This window comes from Oncorhynchus masou, chromosome 28 (genome assembly GCF_036934945.1).
Source record: "Oncorhynchus masou masou isolate Uvic2021 chromosome 28, UVic_Omas_1.1, whole genome shotgun sequence".
NCBI lineage: Eukaryota > Metazoa > Chordata > Actinopteri > Salmoniformes > Salmonidae > Oncorhynchus > Oncorhynchus masou.
In genome coordinates, this window is record NC_088239.1 from 1,547,138 (window position 1) to 1,561,309 (window position 14,172).

The 14,172-nt window shown below is 42.4% G+C and overlaps 1 protein-coding gene across 1 annotated transcript; it reads right to left on the reverse strand.

Annotated features, from left to right (window-relative positions):
* Positions 1–2,746: 2,746 nt before the first annotated feature.
* Positions 2,747–14,135, reverse strand: LOC135517095 (zinc finger protein ZIC 4-like). Its single transcript, XM_064941116.1, has 2 exons — positions 12,496–14,135; positions 2,747–3,917 (listed from the first exon to the last, which is right to left on the reverse strand). The coding sequence occupies exons 1-2, from the start codon at positions 13,652–13,654 to the stop codon at positions 3,481–3,483; spliced, it is 1,596 nt and encodes a 531-aa protein (XP_064797188.1). The 5' UTR covers positions 13,655–14,135; the 3' UTR covers positions 2,747–3,480.
* Positions 14,136–14,172: the final 37 nt, after the last annotated feature.

Below are 14,172 nucleotides of genomic sequence, written 5' to 3' on the forward strand. Positions count from 1 at the left end.
ACGGCTGGATCTTAAAGCGTTGTAAGGCGCAACAGAGACGAGGCGAACACATCCGTGACAAAGAAGGCTTTCCGTGTCATCGGCGTCGTTCGGACGACGTGGAAGAATTGCTCAGATAATAAAGTCCGGCTTCAAAGACTCCTCGCTTCAATTGAGACCGAACTATCTTTTACCTCTTTGCGGGCACAAGAGCTGGTGCTATGGAGAGGACTGTTTGGTTCCTTTTTGTTGTTGTAGTGTTTATTATTCATTCTTTTCTGTGGGGCACTTGGACAGAGTAAACGGCAATACAAGCGCCAAAGGAACTCTAAACGTATGAGACAGTGGGGACTCCCGCCTTGTTCGTGCCTTAGAATGGCTAATGTTCTGCAGCGGGTTCTGCATACTCTCAGCCTCTAGAAAACAAATGTACGCCTCAGATCCTAGTAAAAGCATGTATGTACCTGTCTTAATTAGAGTATAACATTTCCCGGTGTATGTTTGACATGATGGAATAAATTAAGACACAAACCCATTTCTAGGCTATTATTGTATTTTATTTTAAAATATATTTTCATTAATTCTGAAATAATATTACATTTTAGCTACCCTAAACGACCATGTGCTCTACCGTCAGCTCAGTCACATAGGGAAGGTTGTTTCCCAATAGGCTACATGTTCCAAACTTCACATCTTTCGAGCGGCTTTTGACCATCTCTACAATCACTATTAGCATGCTTGTGCTTATCCCCCTCAGTCCAAAACACGAGGATATACCATACTGGTTTTGAAGAAAGTAGATCCCGCTAACTACAGCCTCAGTTCACAGAACCCACTAACTACAGCCTCCGTTCACAGAACCCACTAACTACAGCCTCCGTTCACAGAACCCACTAACTACAGCCTCCGTTCATAGAACCCGCTAACTACAGCCTCCGTTCACAGAACCTGCAAACTCCAGCCTCCGTTCACAGAACCCGCTAACTACAGCCTCCGTTCATAGAACCCACTAACTACAAACTCCGTTCACGGAACCCGCTAACTACAGCCTCCGTTCACAGAACCCGCTAACTACAGCCTCCGTTCACAGAACCCGCTAACTACAGCCTCCGTTCACAGAACCCGCTAACTACAGCCTCCGTTCACAGAACCCACTAACTTCAGCCTCCGTTCACGGAACCCGCTAACTACAGCCTCCGTTCACAGAACCCGCTAACTCCAGCCTCCGTTCACAGAACCTCCTACAGCCTCCGTTCACAGAACCCGCTAACTACAGCCTCCGTTCACAGAACCCACTAACTTCAGCCTCCGTTCACGGAACCCGCTAACTACAGCCTCCGTTCACAGAACCCGCTAACTCCAGCCTCCGTTCACAGAACCTGCTAACTACAGCCTCCGTTCACAGAACCCACTAACTCCAGCCTCCATTCACAGAACCCGCTAACTCCAGCCTCCGTTCACAGAACCCGCTAACTCCAGCCTCCATTCACAGAACCCGCTAACTCCAGCCTCCGTTCACAGAACCCACTAACTCCAGCCTCCATTCACAGAACCCGCTAACTCCAGCCTCCGTTCACAGAACCCACTAACTCCAGCCTCCATTCACAGAACCCGCTAACTCCAGCCTCCGTTCACAGAACCCGCTAACTCTAGCCTCTGTTCACAGAACCCGCTAACTCTAGCCTCTGTTCACAGAACCCGCTAACTCCGGCCTCCGTTCACAGGACACATGCAAGAAGCTATGCAATGCAAGTCTATTATTGTGGGAATAAGTGCGTAATTCTAGCGGCTTCTCTTTTGATAGTTCTAAAAAATATAGCAAAAGAATATTTTATCCTTATATTTGATCGAAAGACCATAGATGACCGTTTCCTACCCCATGGACAGCAAATATTACATTCCTTTGAAGAGGCGCTGAAGTCCTCGGACATGGCCCCATATTATCCGAGTTTGACTCGGCTATTGCTATAGAAATCTTAATTCACCGTGAGGACTCACCGTCATGAAGAAATGGCTCTTTGTGTTAAAAGATCTTTGAAGTCTGGATGAGAATATAGCCTTTCATCAAATGCTGCCCTCATCTTCCCTGCATAAAATCACACTTTATCTAAGAGAGAAATAGAGCCGCACAAACAAGACATGGACATGTGAATAAATATATATATTTAAAAATAAATAAATATGGATTTTCTTTTAAAGAATTGCTTTGTAGGTTTCCACTATTCAGGGGTGAGGAAAGTTTAGAGTAAGCGAATTGTAAATATAATACCTAGGAGGTGGGATCTTTTCAATGTGTCTTTATGCGGATTTAAATGTTGAAATGTCTACACGTTGGCAAGAAGCTGTAGCAGTAGAAATAACAGCAACAAAAAAAACATCGTTCAAACGTAACAAAAATCTCCTACTGAACCTTAGGTTTGAAGTGCTCCGGGTACAACATGTTTTGTTCCTTATGGGCTCTACCTTATAGACGGTACATGAGACATAATAAGTCACCAATGGCAATAAGGCTCGCTGTTGAATATAGTGATAGAACAATCTCTCTGTATATTGTCTCATGATTCCTTTAAAAAAAAGATCGGTGTAAATCTGCTCTGCTGAGTTATAAAGTTATGCACGAGTCGTCTAAACCGTGAGGCCGAAAGCGTTTTACAGAACCTGTGATATATTCGTTTTTAACTGTACCCTCGTAGTATATGCATTTAAATAAATCATTGTAAATATCAATGTTAAAAAGTAAAGACCCAGAAAAGTAAAATAGCAATTTTATCATACAGGATTTATTGAAAATACTGACAAATTACAACGCAGTTGGTAACACATTTCGAGTGTCTTTTCTCGGTAGGACAACATTTTTATAAAAATGCATTAATAACAAATAATGACAAGAATGACCAAATCACAAAATGACCACGTTGACCAAACATTTATGAATGTAATATCAAATAGACTATATGAAAACAATCAATAGGAAAAAATATGTCTGTATGAAACTCAAAACTTCTCAATTATTTAATTTATACAAATAAGATTAGCAAACAATTAAAATAGCTGAAAGATCAAAGCTTACAACATTACTGTTATTAACACATTGAATTTTAGCAATTTTACAAATGTACATTCACTTATCTTTCATATTGAAAACACTTTGGTTCGATAATACAAAAATGTTCATGTCAGATTCAAAAAAATAAATTAAAAAGATATTGAATTCAAAACTCGATTTACAAAATAATACAACAACATACAAACATACAATTAACCAGCACGAGACATTTGAACAAATTTACAGAATATTTGTTCATACTCATCCACATGGGGATATAAGAAAGCGATCACAAAACTACAATTTGGCTGTTTCTTATTTTGTCGATATGCCAGTGCATTGAATGATTTGGGCCTTAGAAAATAGACCTTCTCGATATGTTTATTTTCTGAGTCCATGGGCATATTAGAAAATATCTTGGATATATTTTTTATTATTTTCTGGGCCGATTTTGGTTAGAACGCGTCCCTTGGCTCTGGGTGTCTGTAGAGGGCCTCATCCTCGGAATCAGGGCTGGAGGAGCCGCTGGGGGGTGTCTGAGTGCCGCTGGCACCCGAACTATGACAGACGTACCACTCTCTTAAATTGGCGGGCTGGGACGAGGCTGCTGGTTCCGAGAGCGACGAAGACCCTGGCTCTCGGCCTAAGTCCAATGATGGGGACACCAATGACGGGGTTGATGACTCGTAGCCAGAGCTCGGTGGCGGAGACTTGCAGTGGACTTTCATGTGTTTTCGGAGCGAGCTGGGGTGTGTGTAGGATTTGTCACAGCCTCTCACTTTGCAGTTGTAGGGCTTATCGCTGGTATGCACGTGGGAGTGCTTCTTCCGGTCACTGCTGTTGGCGAAACGTCGGTCACACCCGTCAAACTCACATTTGAAGGGTTTCTCACCTGAAATAAGGGAACATAAGTTAGGCGTTGGATCCAGAAAACCCAAAGGCATAAACTAAAACCGCTGCTCTATTTTTGGTGGTGACGCATGGTCATATAAAACAGTACTGGCTTATAGTGTATTGCCTATTGTATGAACCAGCTGAGTTCCTTTAGGACAGCCCAAATCAACCAGCTGAGTTCCTTTAGGACAGCCCAATGAACCAGCTGAGTTCCTTTAGGACAGCCCAATGAACCAGCTGAGTTCCTTTAGGACAGCCCAATGAACCAGCTGAGTTCCTTTAGGACAGCCCAAATCAACCAGCTGAGTTCCTTTAGGACAGCCCAAATCAACCAGCTGAGTTCCTTTAGGACAGCCCAATGAACCAGCTGAGTTCCTTTAGGACAGCCCAATGAACCAGCTGAGTTCCTTTAGGACAGCCCAAATCAACCAGCTGAGTTCCTTTAGGACAGCCCAAATCAACCAGCTGAGTTCCTTTAGGACAGCCCAATGAACCAGCTGAGATCCTGTAGGACAGCCCACTGAACCAGCTGAATTCCCTTAGGACAGCCCAATGAACCAGCTGAGTTCCTTTAGGACAGCCCAATGAACCAGCTGTTCCTTTAGGACAGCCCAAATGAACCAGCTGAATTCCCTTAGGACAGCCCAATGAACCAGCTGAGTTCCTTTAGGACAGCCCAAATCAACCAGCTGAGTTCCTTTAGGACAGCCCAAATGAACCAGCTGAGTTCCTTTAGGACAGCCCAATGAACCAGCTGAGTTCCTTTAGGACAGCCCAAATCAACCAGCTGAGTTCCTTTAGGACAGCCCAATGAACCAGCTGAGTTCCTTTAGGACAGCCCAATGAACCAGCTGAGATCCTGTAGGACAGCCCACTGAACCAGCTGAATTCCCTTAGGACAGCCCAATGAACCAGCTGAGTTCCTTTAGGACAGCCCAAATCAACCAGCTGAGTTCCTTTAGGACAGCCCAATGAACCAGCTGAGTTCCTTTAGGACAGCCCAATGAACCAGCTGAGTTCCTTTAGGACAGCCCAAATCAACCAGCTGAGTTCCTTTAGGACAGCCCAAATGAACCAGCTGAGTTCCTTTAGGACAGCCCAATGAACCAGCTGTTCCTTTAGGACAGCCCACTGAACCAGCTGAATTCCCTTAGGACAGCCCAATGAACCAGCTGAGTTCCTTTAGGACAGCCCAAATGAACCAGCTGTTCCTTTAGGACAGCCCAATGAACCAGCTGAATTCCTTTAGGACAGCCCAATGAACCAGCTGAGTTCCTTTAGGACAGCCCAATGAACCAGCTGAGTTCCTTTAGGACAGCCCAATGAACCAGCTGAGATCCTTTAGGACAGCCCAATGAACCAGCTGAGTTCCTTTAGGACAGCCCAAATGAACCAGCTGAGTTCCTTTAGGACAGCCCAATGAACCAGCTAAGTTCCTTTAGGACAGCCCAAAGAACCAGCTGAGTTCCTTTAGGACAGCCCAATGAACCAGCTGAGATCCTTTAGAACATCCCAATGAACCAGCTGAGATCCTGTAGGACAGCCCAAATGAACCAGCTGAGTTCCTTTAGGACAGCTATACTGTTGTATGCAAAAGGTCAAAGTGTTACATTGAATAAAAAGAGAATGGATCATAATTTGCAGGATTTTAGTGGCTTGGTTATGGTTATGTTGAGAATGTAGTTCCCTGTAGTTTAAGACACAGGCTGTCCTCTACCTGTAGTTATTATCATACTTGACATTTTACTTGTTTATATTGCAAAGTAATGGAAAACTGTCATATATAATCAACAGTAAAACTAAACAGAAGTGTTACTGCAGCTTATTGTAAATGTTGGTGCATTGTGGGAAAATCGCTGTATTTCGGGATGGTAGGCCTACTGTAATTCCACCCTGCAGAATGAAAGCGCCGAAAATCTTTTCACCACTAGTGAGTTCATGCTGATGTTGTTTCTTCGTCATTAACATATTTTCAGGCGTGTCTTATAACAGGCTGCATATGTTGCACATGTGAGTGAGAACTTCGTATCAATTGAATTCCTATGTGGTTACAATGTCCCAGTAAGTTTAAATATATATTGGGGACAAATTGGAGTAACAACAAGTCTTTCAAACATAAATGGGTTATCACTTTCCTTGTTCTTTTGTGTCTGTGTTGCCCTGACCTGTTGCCTTGACCTGGTCTGTTGCCTTGTCCTTCTGGTCTGTTTTGCCCTGACCTGTGTTGCCTTGACCTGGTCTGTTGCCTTGTCCTTCTGGTCTGTGTTGCCCTGACCTGTGTTGCCCTGTTGTCCTGGTCTGTTGCCTTGTCCTTCTGGTCTGTGTTGCCCTGACCTGTGTTGCCCTGTTGTCCTTGTCTGTTGCCTTGTCCTTCTGGTCTGTTTTGCCCTGTAGTCGCTGCCAGTTTGGCTGCCTTTGTTATGGCCTCTAGAAGTGTATGTGATATTAAAATACCAAATATTCATTAATATACTGTAACGTGTGAACGCTTTGCCTAGCAACCAACCTGTGTACACCAATCCCTTGTAAATTAGAGTAAAATACTGTGTAATACAAACCCCTTCCTCTCCACAGATTTTATTAATTCATTCAATTCCGATTACTTTTTATTATAGTATAATGCAGTCAATTTTACGATATTTTACTGTGTGTCATTACACAATACTTGCTTTCATACAATAGTTGTAATTTATATTACAGTGCGTGTATTGTAAATTACATCTTCCTAAATAACGATACCAAAGCATTTACTGTGTAATAAAATACAGCATTTTACTCTCTACAGAGCTACAGCTTGATTGGCCTGTAATGTCTAGCTTCTATGTAGCCTGAACAGCATAACCTGGTAAAACCATAATGGTTGAATTAATTACTCTGAAATCATCCTATGCTGATCTCTCTCCGATGCAAGGCGGCGTTGTCAGGCAGCTAGGCTCTTAGCTACAGAGAATATATAATTGCTCAGTCTAATTACACATGCACGTTGAATATCAATTTGACCTTCAGCTGTTGGGCTGAGAGAGCAAATCAGGGACATTAGTGTAGTACAAGAGCATGTCTCGGGAACACACCCCAGGGGAAGCCCAGTCATAACCACAGATCCGGGTAGGTTTTAAACATGATACTCTGGACCAGAGGCCCTTGGGAATCAACACATGCACAAATCATTTAACAGATTTCTACTTAAGTAATGTGAGCAAACGATATGAATAATACATGTGGAGGAATGAAAGAGGCAGCAGAGGCAAATTGTTCATTCACCATAAAGGAATCAGAGTCATATTCACCATAAAGGAATCAGAGTCATATTCAACATAAAGGAATCAGAGTCATATTCAACATAAAGGAATCAGAGTCATATTCAACATAAAGGAATCCGAGTCATATTCACCATAAAGGAATCAGAGTCATATTCACCATAAAGGAATAAGAGTCATATTCACCATAAAGGAATCAGAGTCATATTCAACATAAAGGAATCAGAGTCATATTCACCATAAAGGAATCAGAGTCATATTCACCATAAAGGAATCAGAGTCATATTCACCATAAAGGAATCAGAGTCATATTCACCATAAAGGAATCAGAGTCATATTCACCATAAAGGAATCAGAGTCATATTCACCATAAATGAATCAGAGTCATATTCACCATAAAGGAATCAGAGTCATATTCACCATGAAGGAATCAGAGTCATATTCACCATAAAGGAATCAGAGTCATATTCACCATAAAGGAATCAGAGTCATATTCACCATAAAGGAATCAGAGTCATATTCACCATAAAGGAATCATAGTCATATTCACCATAAAGGAATCAGAGTCATATTCACCATAAAGGAATCAGAGTCATATTCACCATAAAGGAATCAGAGTCATATTCACCATAAAGGAATCAGAGTCATATTCACCATAAAGGAATCAGAGTCATATTCACCATGAAGGAATCAGAGTCATATTCACCATGAAGGAATCAGAGTCATATTCACCATAAAGGAATCAGAGTCATATTCACCATAAAGGAATCAGAGTCATATTCACCATGAAGGAATCAGAGTCATATTCACCATGAAGGAATCAGAGTCATATTCACCATAAAGGAATCAGAGTCATATTCACCATAAAGGAATCAGAGTCATATTCACCATAAAGGAATCAGAGTCATATTCACCATGAAGGAATCAGAGTCATATTCACCATAAAGGAATCAGAGTCATATTCACCATGAAGGAATCAGAGTCATATTCACCATAAAGGAATCAGGGTCATATTATGTGCAGTTCAGACTCATCAAGGCCCCAAGGAAGGCTTTTCATTTGGGTCGCAGGCCCAACCAGGAGACACGCGGCCATATTTGTTCAGGAAAAAAATGACTCTCTTCATGTCATTATCTCTAGTGGAATGAAACTACAATGGCACCAAGCTACATTACACGTGTCCATTGCCCTGCCTAATACACTGCTATATGACTCCTCTTCCTCTCCTGCTGCCCTGCCTGTTACACTGCTATATGACTCCTCCTCTCCTCTCCTGCTGCCCTGCCTGGTACACTGCTATATGGCTCCTCCTCTCCTGCTGCCCTGCCTGGTACACTGCTATATGACTCCTCCTCTCCTGCTGCCCTGCTTCTTACACTGCTATATGACTCCTCCTCCTCTCCTGCTGCCCTGCCTGTTACACTGCTATATGACTCCTCCTCCTCTCCTGCTGCCCTGCCTGGTACACTGCTATATGACTCCTCTTCCTCTCCTGCTGCCCTGCCTGTTACACTACTATATGACTCCTCCTCTCCTGCTGCCCTGCCTCTTACACTGCTATATGACTCCTCCTCTCCTGCTGCCCTGCCTCTTACACTGCTATATGGCTCCTCCTCCTCTCCTGCTGCCCTGCCTCTTACACTGCTATATGGCTCCTCCTCCTCTCCTGCTGCCCTGCGTCTTACACTGCTATACGGCCCTCCTCCTCTCCTGCTGCCCTGCCTCTTACACTGCTATATGGCTCCTCCTCCTCTCCTGCTGCCCTGCCTGTTTATCGGCTTGTTGCTGAGGGTACTACAACCCTGCTCTGAGCAATACTACAACAGTTTCCTTAGCAACAACCCTGCTCTGAGCAATACTACAACACTTTCCTTAGCAACAACCTTTCCCTAAATTATAATACAACCCTGTCCTTGGCAACAACCCTTCCCCGAGCAATACTACAACACTTTCCTTAGCAACAACCTTTCCCTAAGTAATAATATTACCCTTTCCTTAGCAACAACCCTTCTCTGAGCAACACTACAACCCTTTCCTTAGCAACAACCCTTCACTTAGTAATAATAGAACCCTTTCCGTAGCAACAACCCTGCTCTGAGCAATTCTACAACCCTTTCCTTAGCAACAACCCTTCCCTAAGTAATAATAGAACCCTTTCCTTAGAAACACCCCTGCTCTGAGCAATACTACAACACTTTCCTTAACAACAACCTTTCCCTAAGTAATAATAGAGCCCTTTCCTTAGCAACAACCTTTCCCTAAGTAATAATATAACCCTTTCCTTAGCAACAACCTTTCCCTTTGTAATAATAGAACCCTTTCCTTAGCAACAACCCTGCTCTGATTAATACTACAACCCTTTCCTTAGCAACAACCCTTCCCTAAGTAATAATAGAACCCTTTCCTTAGCAACAACCTTTCCCTTTGTAATAATAGAACCCTTTCCTTAGCAACAACCCTGCTCTGAGCAATACTACAACAATTTCCTTAGCAACAACCTTTCCTTAAGTAATAATATAACTATTTCCTTAGCAACAACCTTTCCCTAAGTAATAATTGAACCCTTTCCTTAGCAACAACCCTGTCCTTAGCAACAACCCTGCTCTGAGCAATATTACAAGCAGAGGGGTTTCCAATATAAATACATTAATAAAAATAAATGTTTATGAACATGACAACTTTGCCATGAATTCATATTTTGTGTTTTATAGTGTATTACTGCTTTGTATATACTACTACTACTACTACTTCCACTACTGCTACTACTACTGCTGCTGCTATTTACTAATACTACTGCTACTGCTACTACTAATACTACTGCTACTACTACTACTACTAATACTACTACTACTGCTACTACTACCACTTACACTTCTGCTATTACTGCTACTACTATTTCCACTACTGCTACTACTATTGCTACTACTACTACTTCCACTGCTGCTACTACTATTGCTATTACTACTGCTGCCGCTACTACTAATACTATTACTATTACTACTAATGCTACTACTACTGCTACTACTACTACTACTGCTTCTACTACTGCTACCACTACTACTAATATGATGACTACTACTACTACTACTACCACTACTACTACTGCTAATAATTCTTCTACTACTACTACTACTACTACTACCACTACTACTACTGCTAATAATTATTCTACTACTACTACTACTACTACTACTACTACTACTACTAATAATAATAATAATACTGCTTCTACTACTCCTACTACTACTGCTACTACTACTGCTACTACTACTACTACTACTACTACTACTACTACTACTACTAATAATAATAATAATAATAATACTGCTTCTACTACTACTACTACTACTACTACTACTACTACTACTACTACTACTGCTACTACTACTACTACTACTACTACTAGTACTACTACTAATGCTACTACTACTGCTACTACTACTACTACTGCTACTACTAGTACTACTACTACTGCTACTACTACCACTACTGCTATTACCACTGCTACTACTACTACTAATATGATGACTACTGCTACTACTACTACTACTACTACTACAACTACTACTACTGCTACTACTACTGCTAATAATTATTATACTACTACTGCTAATAATTATTCTACTACTACTGCTACTACTACTACTACTGCTACTACTACTACTACTACTACTACTACTACTACTACTACTACTACTACCACTACTACTACTACTACTACTACTACTACTACTACTGCTGTTGCTGCTACTACTGCTATTACTACAATCCACCCCACAACTAACCATACAATTAAATACAAAATGTGAATATATAATATTTTACAATAATACTACTAATACTACTACAACTACTACTACTAATAGTAATAATACTAATAAGATATGAATCATAACATTTGAATAGTGTACAACTGAATATATGACATCTACCTATGTTGTTATGTTTTCTTAGCCATGTGTCATGATTTATATGATAATATGAATAATAATCCCATAATATTTCCATTTAGCAGATGCTTTTATCCACACTGACTGAGTCATGCTTGCATACATTTTGCATATGGTTGGCCGGGGAATCGAACCCAAAACCTAGGCAGCGGATGCGCCATGCTTTACTATCCGAGCCATATATCTTAAACTATTATCAGTATTATTCTACGTGACCATTCAGTTCTAGGCTCAACAGAAGACCAAACATTATACAGAGAGTCTCGTTGACAAATCCCAGTATTAAAAGACACATTCAGGGGTTGTTCACGGCGGCGAAGCAGAAAGGGTCTCCACTACAGATAAAAAGGCGAAGCAGAAAGGGTCTCCACTACAGAAAATAAGGTCCATTACAAAACCCCAATGTATTTCCGCTCCAATGCTAACTTATCCCAACTGCATTCTGGACAGTAGGCTTCTAGTACCTTATAGGGCGATACACGACACTTCGGAAAAGTAAGTAACAACGTTCTATCTGATATGCTTGGTTCCATGTGCCTGCAGCAGCATGGTTTTGAGAGTACAGTGTATGCCTTTTCGTAAGCAGGTTAGGAAAATGTATGCAGCAGATTAGGATCATTCGAGTTAATGTTAGGAAGAGGGTTAGCTAAAAATGCAAAAACATTGTCAACTTTCGTCGTCAATTTGCCATGTACTGTGTAACATCTAGACTTGACCCTGCTGCAGGCAACGCAACAGTTGGACAGACCGTGTGGGCCATAGTCTCTCTTCGGACGGCATGTTTTGGCACACATCAAACCGCTGAGGGAGAGAGAACTGTTTTACCATAATCCCCCTAGCATTATCTCTGTAGAGCGCTGGCCCACTGGAGCAATTCACAACAAACACATCGGAAATGTGTTTGTCCAACAATACACTATTGCCTAATGTTTAGGCTAATCAGGCTCAGTGTCATGCCAACGTTTTGGTAGCTTAAAAATTGTTTATTTGAAATGCCATGATCCAAATATCACATTTAGAAAGAATAAAAAAAACATTTATATCAAATATATGTATATATATATCGAAATAATTATCAAATAAATACTGCTTTCAGGGATTTGGCAATTGGTTCAATGACATTTTAAATAATATTTTTCCCCTTTTTGTTTTACGCTGCGACTGCAGTACAGCATATATTCTCAACATAACTACATTTAATTTATATGCAATTTCAAATATAAATGTTATGCAATTTCAAATAGAAATGTGAACTGAGCTCTAGTGTTGAATGGGGTTCAATCCATAAATTCAAGTCGTAATCTTGCTCAATGCTGGAGGAGGATGGAACCTATACCGATGTCTCTGAAACGGAAATAAAGTCACTGACCTGTGTGAGTCCTCTTGTGGATCTTCAGGTTTTCCGATCGAGCAAACACTTTTCCACAGCCGGGGAAGGGACATGGGAATGGTTTCTCTCCGGTGTGCACTCTGATATGATTTACCAGTTTGTACTTGGCTTTGAACGGTTTTCCTTCTCTGGGACACTCTTCCCAGAAGCAGATATGGTTTGCCATCTCCGGACCACCGACATGCTCCACCGTCACATGAGTTACCAGCTCGTGCATCGTGCTGTAAGTTTTTGAGCAGAGTTTCTGCGGCGACAGTTCCGGTTCATGCCACTTGCAGATGAGTTCTTGCTTTATTGGCTGCCTCATGTAGCGGAAGAATGCACCAGCTCCGTGATGCTGAGCGCCGAGGTTCATGTTCAGATGGTTCAGACCGCCGTAGCCATGTAATGTCGAGGCGGAGAACGGATCAGCCCTGGAGCTCGCCACTTGACTCAAGTGATCAGACCTAACGTACATTTCGCTAGGTATTCCTAACCTTATTTGTCCATTCATGGCTTGGCCACCTGGTGCTCCGCTAGATGACTGCTCATGGTGGAGTCCGGAGAAGAGGGCATGGCTACCAGCATCAGGGTGATGGCCGTAGTGTCCCGGATAGCTACCTGTTGTTGAGACAAACATTCCGTGATGAGAGGTTGAACCGGGGCTCTGGTCGGTCAGTACCGGCATGGCTTGAGCTGTCAGATCTCTCCGAATGAGGAAATCCCTACCTGCGGCTGCGGATAACGCCTGGGCCGTGTGGGACATGGAATAAGGGACGGTCGCCGCCTGCACCGGGCCAAAAGCTCCCGTTTGACTGGAGACCACTTCACTGTGGCCTGCCATATGATGATTGTGGTGGTGATGGTGGTGTGGGTAATGATGGGCTGGGCTGATTTTGAGGGCCGCGGAGTGCCCCATGTGTTCTGGCCCAAATGGACTCGGCCCCAGGCGGGGTTTCGCAGTAATCTCCCCAGGGTGCGAGTGAGCCATTGAGTGTGGATGGCTGCTGAACCCCGGGAAGCCTGTCACGCTCTGAGGGGTATGGTGGTGATGATGGTGATGGTGGTGCGCCCCTACCAAGTCAACTAATCTCAGCGCCGTGTTCCGTTTGGAAATCGTAGGGTCCATCATAGGGCTTCCCAAAGCATTCATGTTCATTACTCCTAATTCTAGAATAACTTGACAGCAGGCAAAATAACAATGATGACAAATATATTTTAATTGCAATGAAAAATATAGAAAAACAAACTAAAACATATATTAAAAAAGTTGTAAAGTTGTGATTCTATCTGTGGCTGCATGGAATCCCATTCGGTTGGCCGGCAGCAGCAGGACGCTTTGATAGTGAATAGAGATTCATGGTAGGCGCTGCAGCCCGTGGAGCTAAACAATCACCCCGACTTCTAATTGGTCAGAGCCCCGTGATTGACGTCACTTGTGACAAGTCTCCAATGTGAACAAAAATGTTTTAGCGACAGCAAGCAGGCAGAGCGCCTGCGCAGAGCCTCGGGCAAAAAATAAAAATGTAGTTGTTATGCAAAGGTTATTGTACTTTAAACTAATCTCCAAAAGTTAAACCGTTACACCAAAACTATAACTGTCATATTTTACTACTGAGTGACTAAGAGTTATGGAAGTGCAATATACCCAATGTAGGCTGAATAAAACCTAGCCTC